The sequence below is a fragment of the Ranitomeya variabilis genome, chromosome 4, assembly GCF_051348905.1.
Source record: "Ranitomeya variabilis isolate aRanVar5 chromosome 4, aRanVar5.hap1, whole genome shotgun sequence".
NCBI classification, from domain to species: Eukaryota; Metazoa; Chordata; class Amphibia; order Anura; family Dendrobatidae; genus Ranitomeya; species Ranitomeya variabilis.
Window position 1 is genome coordinate 743,922,811 of NC_135235.1, and position 18,880 is coordinate 743,941,690.

The window sequence follows — 18,880 nt, forward strand, 5'->3', positions numbered from 1 at the left end:
CCCCCTCTATTACCCCAGACCCGCGTGCAGGTGCTCAGCCAGAACCACCTAGAATGTGTCCCCTTTCTGCAGATAACACTGCCATATACTGTAGATCACACACACATTAGATACACGGCTCAGCAGTCAGTATCACACAGGATAGGATTAGATACACGGCTCAGCAGTCAGTATCACACAGGATAGGATTAGATACACGGCTCAGCAGTCAGTATCACACAGGATAGGATTAGATACACGGCTCAGCAGACAGTATCACACAGGATAGGATTAGATACACGGCTCAGCACAGTATCTCACAGGATAGGATTAGATACACGGCTCAGCACAGTATCACACAGGATAGGATTAGATACACGGCTCAGCAGACAGTATCACACAGGATAGGATTAGATACACGGCTCAGCACAGTATCACACAGGTGTGATGTCCTGATCAGGAGCAGTACAGAGGCCTCCCCCTTCTGTCTCTGTGTTACCTCTGCACCATCTTCTTCCTCTCTATGGAGGCGGCAGTGATGTTACCAGTACAGTGATCTTGTGCCCCAGGAGAGATTATGCTGCCGCTGTGCTGGCTGCAGATGACAGAGAACGCCCGCTGACAGTGTGAGGGGTGACAGATGGAGCGGCCCCTCCTAGAACAGCGCGGCTCTCATTGAGCTGAGCGGTTATAGGGGGAGAGTGGAGCTCACATATACACTGTGGGCTCCAGAAAAATGGGGCCGATCTCCTCCCTCTGCTGTGATGTGGACGGCCCAGGGGGCATGCTCACATCACAGCAGGGAGCAGCTTAATGCTAAGTATAGGGTCAGCGGGTGACCACTGTCTCCTGTGCCCAGGGCAGCCGTATTTGCAGAGTACAAGTGTCGTGCTGGGACTCTTACACTCTTGCAAAGCAAAATAGCAGCGCCCAGTGGCTGCAAAAATAATAATTAAAATTAAAGTAAAAAAAATAAAATTTTGGATTAAAAATAATTGTTTATATAAACAATCCTTTTTAATACAGAAAATAAATTGCAGCACCTTCCCTTTAAGGGTATGTGCACACGTTTTCTGGAGGATTGCGGATTTTTCCGCAGTGGATTTGGAAAAACCGCAGTGCAAAACCGCTGCGGTTTTCCCTGCGGATTTATCGCGGTTTCTACTGCGGATTCCACTGCGGTTTTACACCTGCAGTTTTCTATTGGAGCAGGTGTGAAACCGCAGCAGAATCCGAACAAAGAATTGACATGCTGCGGAAAATAAACCGCTGCGTTTCCGCGCGTATTTTTTCCGCAGCACGTGCACTGCGGATTTCGTTTCCCATAGGTTAACATGGCACTGTAAACTCAGTGGAAACCGCTGCGGATCTGTAGCAAAATCCGCAGCGTGTGCACATACCCTCAAGAGACATAGGAGCAGGATGTTGGGGTAATTGACATTGAGCAGTGGGATGACACATTATCCTCGATTCCCCAGCTGTCCACTAGTGAGGCACAAAGGCTGTCACAGATGTACCTGCTACATCGGGTATACAGGACTCCCAAATTCCTGCATAAAATTGGGGTAAGAGAGGAGGACTTGTGTCCGAGATGCGGTTCGGGTCCTGCCGATTTGCTACATATATTTTGGTCATGTGGTTCCATCTGGAATTTCTGGACCAAGTCATAGACCACATAAACACGGTGTTTAGGATTGTGATTCCTACGCATCCTCTGGTTTGTGTTTTGGGGACGGGGTTGCTGAAGATGCAAACATGAGGTTGACAATTAAAAGAACGTTATATCAAGTCAGGAAAATTATAGCAGCACACTAGGACCGGGCACCACCTACGTATCAAAAGAGGAGAGCCCTGCATGAATACTGTAAAACATGGGAGGACTGGAAAATTCACCAATTATTTATAGGCACTGACGTCACCATCCCCACCTTCGGACAAATCAAACATCACGAGGAAGTCAGAGCAGCCGCCGCCCTGGCTGCCAGTTGATATTCAGTACATCCAAAGGCGGGGACAGTACAGCCGGCAGTGATTGGGGGCAGGGCTCGTGTGATGTAACAACCTCAGTGAGCCTCGGGAATGTGGGTCTTGACACTGCTGGAACGGCGCCGGCACAGAAGAGATGAGTGTTTTTATTTTAATGAGGCCAAACATGAGGAATGATAAGGTGTTGTTGTCGGTTAAATCATTTCCAACATTCTGAACATAAAAAAATCTTCTCCCTTGTGTGACTGCTCTGATGTTTTTTAAGAGTTAATTTTCAAGCAAAATATGTACAACATTGAGGGTATGTTTCCACGGTCAGTAAATGCTGCGGATTTGATGATGCGTTCATCCGCAGCGTCCAGATGTTACAGCATAATGGGTTGGATTTCAAGAAATCCCATCTCCACTATGCGTTCAGAGACACCTGCGGCAGCCCTGCGTAAGCGAACATGCTGAGGGTCTTTCCAAACCGCAGCATGTCCATTTATGTTGCGGAGTGTTATGGACCTGGTGGTTAGGTGCACCCGGAATGACCTGATAGTTAAACACGGAATCGGGACGAGCTCTGGGGAAATGGGAACTCTGCTGACCGCAAACACTACTCCTATCAACACACACTAGAAATAGCCGTGGAGCGTGCCTGACTCTGCCTAGACGCCTCTTCACAGCCTAAGAGCTAACTACCCCTAAAGAAAGGAAACACAGCCTCACCTTGCCTCAGAGAAATTCCCCAAAGGTAAAAGCAGCCCCCCACAAGTACTGACTGTGAGTTAAGAGGAAATCACAAACACAGGAATGAAATAGGTTTTAGCAAAGGAGGCCAGTCTAACTACACAGATTGAGGATAGAAAAGGGATCTTTGCGGTCAACACAAAAAACCTACAAAAAACACGCAGTGTGCAAAATAGACCCCCGCACCGACTAACGGTGCGGTGGTGCCACTCTGCACCCCCAGAGCTTCCAGCTAGCCAGGCAATTTCATAATAGCAAGCTGGACTAGAACATTGCAAGAAAAACAATATGCAACAAATGAACAAGCAGGAACTTAGCTTCTGCTGAAATAGACAGGTCCTCAGAAAGGTCCAAGAGAGATCTGAACAAGTGCAAAGACATCGACAGCTGGCAAGTACTAACGATCTGAGTGGAGTTAAATAGAGAAGCCAGTAGCAGTAAACGAGACCAGGTGAGGAACGAACCTCAATGGCTAGTAGCTCCACACACAGCCACCAGAGGGAGCTCACAGACAGAACTCACCGAAGTACCATTCACGACCACAGGAGGGAGCTCGAGAACGGAATTCACAACAGCGGAGACGCTCAGTCTCCGCAGCATAAATTTCCCATAGACTATCATTACATGTGGTAAAACTGCATTATCTTTATAGTCACATGCGTAGTAAGTGTGGAAACGCAGCTTACTACACATATGTACTAATATAAATATTGTCTTACCTTGCTTCAGCCGGAAGATCGAATCCACTGCAGTTCTCGCGATTAGCTCAGCTGACCGCGAGAAATGCCTGGCAGATTACCGCCCTAGACCGCGTTATATCCGGTGGTCATCTACAAGCTCCGCTGTGTCTGGATGTCAGGCTGGATGGTGGCATAATATCACCATTCAGCCAAAGGCATCCAGATGTAGCACAGCTGGACTCGTCGTGAGACACTCGGTAATGGAATACGGTGGAAAGGAAGTATTTGTGTTGGTTTATTATTTTATTTTGCTTGCAGGAGATTGAGGGATTCAGGGATTAGGTGATGCAGTAAATATGATTAATTAAGATTAATAAAGGATTTTATTCTGGCTGTGTCTTTATTTACCATGTAACTGTAGGATTAGTAATGGATAAGTGTATTATAGACGCTTCTCCATTACTAATCCATGGGCTTGATATCACCTGACAATACAAAGGTGACATAAACCCCACAAATATTACCCCATTTGCCACCGCTACAGGGCAAGTGGGAAGAGCCGGGTAAAGTGCCACAATTAGCGCATCTTTGGCTGTGCCAGTTGTGGGGTGGCTGTGGACTGCTATTTTTAGGCTGGTGAGGGCCAAAATCCATGGGCCTCACCAGCCTGAGAATACCAGGCCGCAGGCAGCTGTCTCCTTTTTCCTTGCCTAGTTAACAAAAATAAGGGGACCCCATGCCGTTTTTTTTGGAGGGGATCCCACTATTTGTGCTAACCATCCAAGGTAAGAAGACTGCTGCGGCCTGGTAATATCAGGCTGGTAATATTCTTGGATATTGGATCCTTACCAGACTGAATTAACAGCCCAGTAGTCTGCTTTACTCTCGCTGGTTAACTAATATGGGAGGACCCAAGGCCATTTTTTTTTAATTATTTATTTATTAAAAAGGGAAGGACCTCTCTGTGCTTTGCTTCACTTCCTGTGTCATGTATTTCTGGCTGTGTCATAAGATTCACCATTATATAAATTACTACACATGCGAAGTAAGCTGCGTTCCCGCACTTAATACGCATGTGACTAGGAAGATGTTGTGGTTTTACCGCATCTGATGATAGTGAATGGGAAATTTACCCAGCGGAGACGAAGAGTCTCCACTACATAAATTGACATGCTGCGGTCTGGAAAGACGTGCTGCATGTTCGTCTCTGCGGGTGAGCCGTGAGAGTCGGTGCACGCCTAGTTGACATGGGATTTCTTGAAATCCCATCCACTATGCTCTAATAGCTGGATGCTGCAGGTTGGACAATGCGGATGACTGCAGGGTCCAACCCGCAGTGTATACTGACTGTGAGAAGATATCCCAATATATCTACAAACAGGAAATCACTTTTTAATTCCTTCCCAGAAGCCAGCTTTCAATTAGCTTTATTCCAAGTGACACAAAAAAACATATGCAATGAAAAAACGGATCAAATACACATGTAAAAAATGCAGGTGACCTGCCAGTGACCTCAGGTGCAGATTTTTACCTGCGTCAAATCCTGAGCCATTTGTTACCGTGGAAATATAAAAAAGGATTCTCCCCTATGAGACTTTTATTGTGACTGAGAAGAGATGTTTTCTTCACAAAACATTTCCCACATTCTGAACAGAAAAAGTATTCTCCCCTTTGTGGGTGCTTTGGTGACCAAGAAGAAATGATTTCTTCACAAAACATTTCCCACATTCTGAACATGAAAAAGACTTCTTCCCTGTGTGAGTTCTTTGGTGTCTATCAAGATCTGATTTGCAGATAAAACATTTCCCACATTCTGAACATGAAAAAGGCTTCTCCCCTGTGTGAGTTCTCTGATGTTTGAGAAGAACTGATTTATCTGTAAAACAATTCCCACATTCTGAACATGAAAAAGGCCTCTCCCCTGTGTGAGTTCTTTGGTGTCTTTCAAGAATCGATTTACGGTTAAAACATTTCCCACATTCGGAACATGAAAAAGGCTTCTCCCCTGTGTGAGTTCGCTGATGGCTGATAAGATGTGTTTTAGTTTTAAAACAATTCCCACATTCTGAACATGAAAAAGGCTTCTCCCCTGTGTGAGTTCTGTGGTGTCTTTCAAGAATTGATTTACGGTTAAAACATTTCCCACATTCGGAACATGAAAAAGGCTTCTCCCCTGTGTGAGTTCGCTGATGGCTGAGAAGATGTGTTTTAGTTTTAAAACAATTCCCACATTCTAAACATGAAAAAGGCTTCTCCCCTGTGTGAGTTCTTTGGTGTCTTTCAAGAATTGATTTACGGTTAAAACATTTCCCACATTCTGAACATGAAAATGGCTTCTCCCCTGTGTGAAATCTTTGATGTCTGAGAAGATATGATTTAATTGTAAAATATTTCCCACATTCTAAACATGAAAATGGCTTCTCCCCTGTGTGAAATCTCTGATGTGTGAGAAGATATGATTTCGTTGTAAAATATTTCCCACATTCTGAACATGAAAATGGCTTCTCCCCTGTGTGAAATCTCTGATGTTTGAGAAGATATGATTTAGTTGTAAAATATTTCCCACATTCTGAACATGAAAATGGCTTCTCCCCTGTGTGAAATCTCTGATGTGTGAGAAGATATGATTTAGTTGTAAAATATTTGCCACATTCTGAACATGAAAATGGCTTCTCCCCTGTGTGACATTTCTGATGTTTGAGAAGAGCTGATTTCTCTGTAAAAGATTTCCCACATTCTGAACATGAAAATGGCTTTTCCCCTGTGTGAATTCTCTGATGATTGAGAAGACTTGATTTCTTTGTAAAACATTTCCCACATTCTGAACATGAAAATGGCTTCTCCCCTGTGTGAGTTCTCTGGTGATGAACCAGATGTGATTTCTTATTAAAACATTTCCCACACTTGGAACAAGAATAGTAATTCTCTACTGTGTGAATTTTTTGATGTTTTACAATAGATTTTTCGAAAGGAAAACGCTCTCCATATTCTAAACTTGAAAATGATTTTTTTGCTTTATGACCAGTTACTTTTTGAATGCTTGTTTTGTGACTTTGATTTTCCTTAGTAGTCTGTAATGAATCAGAAGACAGGACCTGTTTGAAAGGATCAGATGAGAGATCATCGCTGTGAAGGGATGATGGTATATCTGGAGTAATGGCATTCACTTCAATTGTATCCTGTGGAATCTCAAGATCATCTGATTTAAACATTGAAGATATCAGCTGTCCCTCTGGTCTCCTGGTACAGTCATCTGCCAAGAATAAAATCAAACATAAATTTTGAATAAAATATCCTTGACTTATATTTTTTAACTTTTTTACTTAAACTGTGTGTAAAAATAGCAAGTTATGTAAAATATTGATTTACTAAGACATTGGCAGCTCACAGGCTAATAGAAAACCTCATAAGATGCACGAGTAGATCATGGTGCTCCAGTTTGTTCACTCTGCTTCCCAAATATCGAATAAGAAGCCACGAAACTGTATTGCAGGCAAAAATAATACCAATAAAAACTCTAGTCATCTGATATAAAGTCCCCACTCAGGTCCATCATCGGTCAGAGGAAAAACAGGTTTCCACATTACTAGTAGCTCAAAATCTTTTGAAAAGCAACATGGCTTCAATAAACCAATCCAGCAATATCAGCGCTGCTGGAAGGTGCCAGATACAAGCTTGTTCTCCTCTGGATCAGTCCTCTGTGCTCAGCTCCTGGCTTCTGTATTAATTACCTGTTGAGACCCGGACCCGTTTACTGACTACTCTTGCATCTTCTGATTAGGTATTTTCTCTGCCTTCCTGGTTCTGACCCGGCAACCTGAATATTCTTCTTCCCATCTCATGCAACAGAACAGAAGGTAAAAATGTGGCCCAAGTCTAGGGCTCTTTGTGCAGGTCCAAATCCATGCATAGCCTTTAAAGGATGATGCGCAAGGAAATTCCCTGGAATATGATGAGCAAGGCAATCACTGGGATATGGAAAATGGAGTAGATAGTGCCAATCCTGTTTGTAGTAGCCATCTTTTGAGCTGCCAGGTGACCATGAACAGCGCCCCAATATATTTGGTCTCCAAACTATTCCAGCAAAATTTAGATTGGAATAGCTAAATGGCACTCCTTCTCTTATTAACCCCGCCATATGCCCAGACAGTGGAATACAACCGTATATAGGTATTGCTGGATTCAGGAAAAGTGAGAAAATAATGTGCAACGTACATCAGTTTCTTTTTACACTTTTTGATGAATTCCAATGTTATTGCCACATAAAATAACACATGTCAAATTTGAAATATGGGACCCAAGTAGTAAAATAAAACTGGCTGCTGGAGGTGGTTAAATTTAGAGTATTTTGGGAAATAACTACTGTAGTCAAAAACTGAGTATAGACAATAATATCTACTGAAATGATCAAACTCAAATGTCTTCATCAGTAAAACACGAGTAACTAATGGTGAAACTTCTCTGGAGTAATTACAGTATGTGACTTGGTAATTCCCGCATGTTTTGTGGCTGTCTAACAGTCGCAAAACATGCGGCCGCAGGGACTCAAACTTGTCATTCAAGAATAGAGAAATTATAGTTTACAGGGAAAACAAATGTTAAGAAACAATTTACTGTATAATAACTGGTATATAAGGCAAAATTTAAAAATTATTTATTAAAAAATTAGAATTGAAAGTAAACCTACCGTATATACTCGAGTATAAGCCGAGATTTTCAGCCCACTTTTTTGGGCTGAAATTGCCCCTCTCGGCTTATACTCGAGTCATACCCGGGGTCGGCAGGGGAGGGGGAGCGGGGGCTGTCTAAAAATACTCACCTAGTCCAGGCGCGGTCCCTGCAGGTCCCTGGCTTCCCCAGCGCCGGCAGCAGCAGTTTCTTCCTGTACTGAGCGGTCACATGGTACCGCTGATTACAGTAAATGAATATGCGGCTCCACCTCCCATAGGGGTGGAGCCGCATATTTATTACTGTAATCAGCGGTACCATGTGACCGCTCAGTACAGATGAAGCGCTGCGGTGTTGGGGAAGCAGGGACTACACAGCGCCAGGACCAGGTGAGTATATGGGGAGGGGAGCGCAGCGCTGCGCGATAGTCACCTGCTCCTCGTTCCGGGCGCCGATCTGTCTCCAGCAGTGACGCTCAGGTCAGAGGGCGCGGTGACATAGTTAGTGCGCGCCCTCTGCTGAACATCAGTGCTGGAGACAGATCGGCGCCCGGAACGAGGAGCAGGTGACTATTGAAAGTGTCGGGGACCTGAGCGACGGAGAGGTATGTGATTTTTTTTTTTATTGCAGCAAATGGGGCAAGTGTCTGTATGGAGCATCTATGGGGCCATAATGTTTCTGCAGCACTATATGAGGCCATAATCTTTCTGCAGCACTGTATGGCGGCCATAACGTTTGTGCTGCAGTATATGGGGCCATAGCGTTTGTGCTGCAGTATATGGAGCCATAACGTTTGTGCTGCAGTATATGGGGCCATAACGTTTGTGCTGCAGTATATGGGGCCATAACGTTTGTGCTGCAGTATATGGGGCCATAATGTTTGTGCTGCAGTATATGGGGCCATAATGTTTGTGCTGCACTATAGGGGGAAATTGTCTGTATGGGGCCATAATTAACGTTTGTAGGGCACTACGGTATATGGGGCAAGTGTGTGTATAGAGCATCTTATAGGGCCATAACGTTTGTGCAGCACTATATGGGGCAAATATCTTTATAGAGCATCTTATGGGGCCATAATCAGCATTTGTGCAGCATTATATTGGGCAAATGTGTCTGGAGCATCTTATGGGGCCTTTATTAACCTTTATTCAGGATTATATGGGGCATATTTTATTATGGAGCATCTTATGGGGCTCCTGATTCAATATGGATATTCAAAGACACAACCTACTGATGTCTCAATTAATTTTACTTTTATTGGTATCTATTTTTATTTTTGACATTTACCAGTAGCTGCTGCATTTCCCACCCTAGGCTTATACTCGAGTCAATAAGTTTTCCCAGTTTTTTTGTGGCAAAATTAGGGGGGTCGGCTTATACTCGGGTCGGCTTATACTCGAGTATATACAGTAAATTGATTTTTTTTAATATAAAAAACTGGACATCTGAGGGTCACAGAGGAATTATGGAGTATGCTAGTTTTATCAGCCAGGTATTGCTTGACCATATTTAAAAACTTTTCCATCCTTGTCAAAAATACCCAGACATCAGGGCCTGGATGCTGGGAGGGTGTCATGAAATTAGACCAGGCCTTTGACAGTGTACCCCTGCATCTGCTGTACCTGGTGTGTGTCTCCCTCGCCTTTCCTCCTTGGTTGGGCAGGTGCCCCCTGCTGCTAACCTTGTCTGATGGGAATTTTGTCAACATCTTTTCTTTCTGGACTTCTGGTAATGCACCATTTTAGTATACCTCTCCACCTCAGAAGGGAGAGAAGCAAAGTTCTCCTTGTAGCGTGGGTTTAGCAGGGTGTACAACCAGTACTCTTTCTTGGCCAAAATGAAAATAACAAGAGGGTCACGGGAAAGGAAGCACTACATAAAGTCTACCATATGTGCCAAGTTCCCTACAGCCAACACTTCCCTGTCTCCACCATGATGACTACTCCCTTCTCCTCCAATCTCTTCCTACTCAATCCCCTCCTCAGACAATCCACGCAGGAAACTTGTGTGTGTAGTAGCCTCTGTTGTGCTCCTGTTCCTCCTCTGCATACTCATTGTTAGCCAATTGGAACTGAGCAGATTTAATGAGGCTGGGCTGGGTAGTATATCCCTGTTCCCTGTCTCAAATCTTCCTCCATCTCCACCTGGTCTGCATGCAAAGTTTCAGGTTTGTCAGCAGCGACTGTTGAAATAGGCACAGAAGCGGGATTGTTGTGCTGATGATGGCGCCATAACTGCTCACCATCTTTGGGGAGTTCTCAGAGTCTTGGAGAACTACTAACATGTCATACATCCATGCCCACTCTTCAGTTGTTATGTGCGGAGTTTGACCACAATACCAACAAGCATGTTGGAGCTGGTATTTCACAACTGGTCTCCGTTCCTCACAAAGCCTTGCCAGCATGCGCAGTGTGGCATGCCAATGCATGGTCATGTCGCACACCAGTTGGTGACAGAGCGGCGGTAGCTGTAGCTGACTTGTGAAAATGGGCGCTCATGCCACGTACCTTGACCAGAAGCTCTGGCAACTCTGTGTAGGTTTTCAGCAACTGAGGGTTAGTGCCAAGTTAAGGGTCAAGTTCAGTTAGAGAAAGTGTGGGGACAGCGTGAGCATGTTACTCAAGGCAGTGCATTGTCAAACATCCTTCCATACGAATCCATCAGTAGGCTTAGGAACCACGAGATGGACATCGAGGCCTTTAGGTGCGCTAAGCCTACAAAACTACAGGGAAAGAAGGACTTAAACTCTCAGAGGCAGGAGGTGATGGAATTTGGGTGCATTGCTTGTGCTGGAATTGCTAGTGCTGGCAGTTAGTGAGAGAGATGCTCTGCCCATACTGAGAACTAGGGCTAAGGTCAAGTCCGATACCTGTGGTCAAGACCTTTGTCAGGACTAGCTACCCGACGGGCACTCACTGGCAGCTGAACAGGGGGTTGGCCTGGATGGCTGGTGCTGGGGACAGCCTGTGACCCCGGTGAGCCATGAGAGCGGTACCAGAGGTGCTTGTAGGAGCTGGGCACTATCAAGAGAAGGCAAACAGGAACTGTGGTCACGTGACCGTGAGTTAGAGGCGGTGGGCGAAGCCTAGCACCACTGTTTGAGCCCACATCGCCGCAGTTTGACCCCACAACGCGGGCTACAGTGGCATAAGTGCAAAAGGGAGACGACACCCCAGGGATGTAAAAAGGGGTGACAGGAAAACATATAATGTAGTAAAAAACTCGGCACTCTAACTTAACTTCTGTTAGTGGTTTGTGTCCACATTAAACAGAAACGTTTCGGTCCTAACATTCGGACCTTCCTCAGTCACAGTAGTAAGATATGGTCGATACCAGGCAGACCCCCAGGATTGTGAAATCTCAGTAGATTCATGGGAGATGGTGGACACAGACTGTGTCTCAGGACTGTATAGTGATCCGGCGAGTGCCCTTAGAGGATCTGGAGCCTGTGTGTGTGGTCTGAAGGGACGCGGCATCCACCGTAAGTCGCATGGTGCAAAGCACTATATAAGGCCAGAGAAACATGACTAAGATAGAAGCATAAACTGGTGTAGCTGTACTTACACGTGTACAGTGTTGTGATACCTGCAAAAGTGGGGATGCCTGTGCAGTGTTGTGAATTTTCCAGGGTTTCTCTGTCTTGGTGTTGCTTCTCTGATTTTCCAGACGGATGATGTTTAAAAGCCCCTTGGTGATGGATGATATGAGTATATGTACTTAATCATTATATGAATTTAATCCTTATATATACTTTGTATCTTAAAATATACAAATGTGTATGCAATCATACTAGTCAATCATATTATTCCTTTAATTTTGTATTTTTAAATAAAATTGCATTATATTGCAATTAGTAGCCTTCTTTAAAGCCGTATCCGAACCTTAGTGTTAAAAACTTGGCAATACACCATGTTAATAAGGTCACGGGTGAGAACAATGGACACTTGCTGGTATAATACGGGGACTCCAAATAGGAGTACAAATAGTGACGGCTGTGGACTGAGCAGCAAAGGACCAAATGTGTACACCTATAGCAGGCCATTTAAAAAATATATATATATATATATATATATATATATATATATATATATTTCTAACTAAGGAAATTTCATACAAACCTAATTCTACAGTATATATCACAATAGTCAGTTTTGGAACAACCAAATTTGTAAGCCTGTTTTGGAGCAAACATATTTGGGGAATTGCACCAGCCCAAGTGTTTTTGTCCTTTATTTTTATTTTAAAACATCGTAATATTACACAAAGCACGTTAAACTGTATGGAGGACTAACTGAATCCTCAAATTTTTTCAACACTTTATTAGAGCGTTACATACCAACATAATGTTACAAGACCCTCGTTTTACAGTTTATAAATGAATCATTGAATCCATAAAAAGTTTTGGAACTTTCTTTGCAGTCTTATATACCATAGAAATTTAACCGAAAACACCTAATGCTTTATGGATGACTAATTGAATCCGGACAAATTATGAAGAGCGTTTTTAGAGTTGTATATATCACCAAAATGTCACAAAATGCACCAAATACTATATGGATGACTAATTAAATTCAGAAATATTTTTCTGTAGTTATATACCACCGTAATGTAATAAACGCCGCGTTCAAATGTATTTGAATAATTAAATCCAGAATTTTTAATTTTTTGAAGTAAATATTTTGATAGTGTAGTTGATGTACTTCTACAGTCATAAAGGCTTTGCAAAAAGTGCAAAGCAAGGAAACATATGGAAGGGAATCCATAAACCACTGAGAGACAACAAGTGGCGAGCCTCATTCAAATATTTTTAAAATGTATTGCTGTACTCTTACACTCAAAAAAGGCTTAGCAAAATGTGCCAAACCAGGAAAAAATTGTAAGGAGGGTAATGCAGTAATCCTCTTCAGGTGTGAGCTTCTTCTCCTTCCTCGGGAGGCTTGAGGAACTGCCTCCACCCATTTCCTTGAGCCCTATTCCCAGGTGCCTTGGCTGTAAGTGACCTGGTTATGGGCAATGGCGGAGCTCCTGACATATAGAAATGGGAAACAGAACTGTCACCTGCACCAGCGCCTGCTCCCGCATAAGAGGTGAAGAACCCCAAGGACAGTACGATCTCTTGGGAGTGATCTCGAGCGCCATCAAGGAGCTTCTCCCAGGCCCGTTCATTCCTCAAGAAGGGTTCATCATGCTCCCTGGGATCACACCCACCGCATGCCAGCGATGTTGACTTTCCAGGTTTGTTCATTCTTTAACCCCTTCACCCCCGGAGCTTTTTCAGTTTTTCGCTCCCCTCCTTCCCAGAGCCATAACTTTTTTATTTTTCCGTCAATTTGGCCATGTGAGGGCTTATTTTTTGCGGGACGAGTTGTACTTTTGAACGACATCATTGGTTTTACCATGTCGTGTACTAGAAAACAGGAAAAAAATTCCAAGTGCAGTGAAACTGCAAAAAAAGTGCAATCCCATACTTGTTTTTTGTTTGGCTTTTTTGCTAGGTTCACTAAATGCTAAAACTGACCTGCCATTATGATTCTCCCGGTCAGTATAAGTTCATAGACACCTAACATGGCTAGGTTATGTTTTACCTAAGTGGTGAAACAAAATTCAAAATTTTGCAAAAAATAAAAAATAAAAATTGCGCCATTTTCAGATACTCGTAGCGTCTCCATTTTTCGTGATCTGGGGTCAGGTGAGGGCTTATTTTTTTGCGTGCCGAGCTGGCGTTTTTAAATGATAGCATTTTGGTGCAGATACGTTCTTTTGATCGCCCGTTATTGCATTTTAATGCAATATCGCGGTGACCAAAAAAACGTAATTCTGGCGTTTCGATTTTTTTCTCATTACGCCATTTAGCGATCAGGTTAATGCTTTTTTTTATTGATAGATCCGGCGATTCTGAACGCGGCGATACCAAATATGTGTAGGTTTGATTTTTTTTTATTGATTTATTTTGATTTGGGCGAAAGGGGGGTGATTTAAACTTTTATGTTTTTTTTATTTTTTTCACATTTATTTTTACATTTGCCATGCTTCAATAGCCTCCATGGGAGGCTAGAAGCAGGCACAACGCGATCGGCTCTGCTACATAACAGCGATCATCAGATCGCTGCTATATAGCAGTAAAACAGGTGTGCTGTGAGCGCCGACCACAGGGCCAGTTTCGGATGATGATGATGAATGATGATGATGATGAAGAATGATGATGATGAAGAATGATGATGATGATGGAGATGGATATGATGATGGGTGATGATGATGGATGATGATGGAGATGATGGTGATGGATGATGATGATGGAAATGATGATGGAGATGATGATGGAGGATGATGATGATGATGATGAGAGATGATGATGGATGATGATGATGATGATGACTGAGAAGAATCTGATCTTATCTCTCCTGAGTCACTGTCCTCAACTGAAATTGGGGATGTACCCTCTCTTCCCCTACTTCCTCTATCCTGAGACAGGGATTTCACTGATCCCCTGACCTCTTGTCTGATCATGTGCCTTAGGCTGGATGTGAAGTCTGGCGTCTCCTCCGCTATTAAACATTGAATACATGATCCACATAGTTTCTTTATGTGGTCATCCGGGAGCGGAACTCCACATTCAGCACACTGTTTGTGCTTAGTTTTAGTGGACCGTTTTTTTCCCCTGATAGACAAGGAGAGAGGGAATATAAGGGGAGATACATCACTAAGTGAACTTTCTCGGCGATCACTTACCCCTGTAGAAAACTGAAAAGGTACCGTAGATTGAGGGGGGTCCCTCTCAGCCGGTGTATCATCATTACGGCTTGAGGACTTTCCGGATCTAGATCTTTGACCCAATCTGTCTCCCGCCGGCCGACTACTATCACTAGATCTCCGCTGGGTACTCCTTACTTGGGGTGTTTCCAAAGGCTGATCCTGCTGCTCTATCTGTATGAGCTCTTGCTCCTGTGACTTCATTATGGATAGGAAGCATGTGCAGTTCATCGGGATTCCTTAAAAAGCCGGCCTCCCCCTAGGTACCGCCCCCAGCTGGGGTCAGCAGGTACATTTAATCCTATTGATTGGTACATTTCCCATTCAGGAGGACCCGCTCCCCTCCGAGACCGCCCCCCCACCCCCGCCGACCGCTGCATCACCTGTGCATGTTCACCACGTCGGCGCCCCTTCATTTCATTATTCACCTGGCTCCACTCCCCGTTCACCGCCGTGGCCTGTACTGCGCATGCCCCAATGCGTCATCAAGCCGCGCCGCTCGCGAGGGACCGCCCCTTCTGGCACGTCACTTCCCCCGCCACGCCGTCTGCACTCCAGCACGCGCCCGACCTCCTCCTTACGCTGGCAAGCACCCCACTCCGCACACAGACGCTAGCCGGCAAGCGTGGCACATGAAGAGACGGTCCCGGAGAGCAGGGCCCCCTGGCTATACATACCGGTACCCATGAAAGAGAACAACCAAGACAGCACTCCCCCTGAAGGCTGCTTTTTTCCTGCTGCTGCCCACCCCCACAGCCATCTGTGGTGTGGCACCTCCAGAACACCGGACCCGACTGCGGAAAAGGCCTTCCCACTTCCTGAATCGGTCTGCTGAGCCTGGGACCTCTTCTTCTCTTCACCTTTTCCTTAAGGTAAGCCTGCAGAATCCCCTGTCAGGGACAGGAAACCAACTGACGTGGGAGAGAGGTACCGCCCTTTTATGTCTGTAGGTTTCCTGTCCCTGAAGGGCTGATCCCCTCTCTTGTCTAGAATAAAAAGCCTTTCATCAATGAGAAGCAAAGGAGAGCCAGGCTGAAGATTGCCAAAGACCATAAGTATTGGACCATAGAGGACTGGAGTAAGGTAATCTCTGATGATTCTAATTTTCAGCTTTGCCCAACACCTGGTCATCTAATGGTTAGACGGAGACCTGGATAGGCGTACAAGCCACAGAGTCTTGCACCCAATGTGACATTTGGTGGAGGATCGGTGATCTGGGGATGCTTTTGCAAAGCTGGAATTAGGCAGGTTAATCTTTGCGAAGGACGTATGATTCAAGCCGCATACAAGGTTATCCTTGAAAAACACTTGCTTCCTTCAGCTGTTTTTCCAGCAAGACAATGCCCCTAGCCAAACAGCAAGGTCAATTAATGTGTGGATGAAGGATCACCACATCAAGACCCTGTCATGGCCAGCCCAAACTCCAGACCTGAACCCCATTGAAAACCTCTGGAATGTAATCAAGAGGAAGATGGATAGTCACAAGCCACCAAACAAATTAGAACTGCTTACATTTTCGTGCCAGGAGTGGCATTAGGTCATCCAAAAGCAGTGTGAAAGACTGGTGGAAAGCATGCCAAGATGCATGAAAGCTGTGAGTAAAAATCATGGTTATTCCACCAAATATTGATTTCTGAACTCTTCCCGAGGTAAAACATTAGTATTGTTGTTTCTAAATTAATAAGAACTTGTTTTCTTTGTATCATTTGAGGTCTGAAATCACGGTTTCTTTTTTATTATTTTGACGATTTCTCATTTGCTGCAAATAAATACAAAACTTTTAGCTTTGAATTTTAGAGACATGTCAGTAGTTTATAGAATAAAACAACAAATGTCCCGCAAGGTTCAGTCCTAGGGCCCCTGCTCTTCTCCATTTACACCTTTGGCTGGGACAACTTACAGAATTCTCACGGCTTTCAGTATCATCTCTATGCCAACGACATACAGATCCACATCTCTGGACCAGATATCACCACCATACTAACCAGAATACCTCAATGTCTGTCTGCTATTTCATCCTTCTCTGGTAGATTTATGAAACTTAACATGGACAAAACAGAATTCATCATCTTTCCCCCCATCTCATGCAACCCCCCCCCCCAACGAACCTATCCATTACAGTAAACCGGATGCAATGTGCAATATTGGTTTTCAATAATCCCCATTACAATTGTTATTGATTTTTCTGAAATAGTCCTAAGGATATGGCGAGTTTTCTTTCGGTACCAATCAACACTGATTTGTGGGTACAGGACGCCAATCAGGTTTTTTCCACCAATACTTTACCCTCGGAAAGCCCAGAGAATCCCTCATTAAAAACACTCTTTAAAGAATTGTACTGGGGATACAAGGAGAATATTAAATCGTGGTGGGAGGTAAAAGGTTTGGAAAATTACATTAAAAACCAAATTGTCCCTAAGGGACTACGCATTAATATACAACCCTCACCACGTACAGCTAATCCCCTATTGCTGACGGCGTGGACAAAAGAATCCGTTGAGTCCTCTATTCGCTTTATGCAACTCTTATTAAAAGAGGAACAGAGGATTTTCGAGGACTCCACGAAGAGACTCAATAACCTTATTGAGAAGGTACAAAAATTTAAATCTGACCCGGAATTTGTAAAACGAGAAAACACACTACAAACATCTGTAGAGAAATTTCAAATAAATCTAAAGGACCGTAAGCACAATCAGTTTTTGCGGGATTTTACGGAGTTCAAGGAGAACCGGGCATATGATTACCAGCCAAGGTTGAACACTGAGGTGTCGTCATCAGATATTGACAACTCGGATACTGAACGTACAGAGGGTTTTTCAGGCTATCGTGGGAGAGGGAAGTACACGAAAGGTAGATGGCGGACATCAAAAAACTATCACAGACAGAGGGGCACTGGAAGAGGGAGCCAGTCAGAATTAAGTATGACTGGGCCATCATCATCCTCATCCTCACAATCTTTTTTGGATCGAGGCCTGCTGACAACAGGATACGACCTACGGAAAAGGCATCTGTGAGTCAGGGACAGATTATAAATTTATCATCATATGCTCTATCTGGGGATGAGTCTTACAGAAGGGCTTAAATTTTGTACCAACTGGGGCGTTTAACTGTTTCCAATGGGTAAAAGATGTTAATCTATTTGGTAGAAACCTTAAATGGAAACTGTTCTTCCAGAAATACGACTCTGAACAATGTAAGAAATTAGGATTATCAGAGGAAGATATGGAGGGGGTACGGACACTAACTGACCTCTTGAGAGAGAACGAACAGGAAAGAGGGAAGGGTCCCTTTACAGATCTAAGAAATAAAAGCACCAGGATGCCACCCTTGAATGACACCACGAGTGTAGATATTTTTATTCAACTTGTTGAAAATGATTTATGTAAAATACCACGGATTAATCAACACGGATGTTCAAATCTTTCTGAGGAAGAGAGCATAGCTCTAGAGAATTTGGAAAAGAACAGAGACGTCGTCATTAAGGCGTCTGACAAGGGTGGTAACCTGGTGCTTATGGACCAATATATTTATTTGAAAATGTGTCATCAGCTGCTAGACGATGCAGATACCCATGAGGTTCTGGATCATGACCCTACCATGAGATATAGCCATGAATTAATGAATATTTTGGACAGGGCAAAAGAGGGGAATCTTATCTCTAAATGAATGGAAATTTCTGACACCAAACAATCCAGTTAAACCTACCTTCTATGCCCTACCGAAGGTGCACAAGGGTCTTTCCCCATTAAAAGGGCGCCCAATTGTATCCGGTATTGACTCAGCCACACAGAACAGTGGGATCTATTTGGATAGGATCCTAAGACCCTTTGTCATATCCCTACCGTCTTATGTCCGCGACACATCGCATCTACTGAGCCAGCTGGAACGTATCACGGTTGAAACTGACACTCTGCTCGTATCAATAGAAGTGGAGGCTCTATAGCAGCATCCCCCATGCTTGTGGGATGGAGGCTATAACTTATTATCTACAAACAAGAGCGATTGATTGTCGTGAACATAACTTATTCATAGAGGAACTCTTGCAATTTTGTCTTACCCGCAATTACTTCCTCTTCGATGGCAAG

General features: G+C 43.9%; 1 protein-coding gene across 4 annotated transcripts in view; it reads right to left on the reverse strand.

Annotated features, from left to right (window-relative positions):
- Window positions 1–4,788: 4,788 nt before the first annotated feature.
- LOC143768048 (uncharacterized) overlaps window positions 4,789–18,880 on the reverse strand; it is an 804,459-nt gene continuing 790,367 nt past the window's right edge. For all 4 annotated transcript variants that reach the window (XM_077256706.1, XM_077256709.1, XM_077256707.1 and 1 more), the window contains one exon: window positions 4,789–6,630. In XM_077256706.1, coding sequence (XP_077112821.1) covers window positions 5,003–6,630 — 1,628 coding nt within the window. In that variant the 3' untranslated portion in view covers window positions 4,789–5,002. The remainder of the gene's footprint in view (window positions 6,631–18,880) is intronic.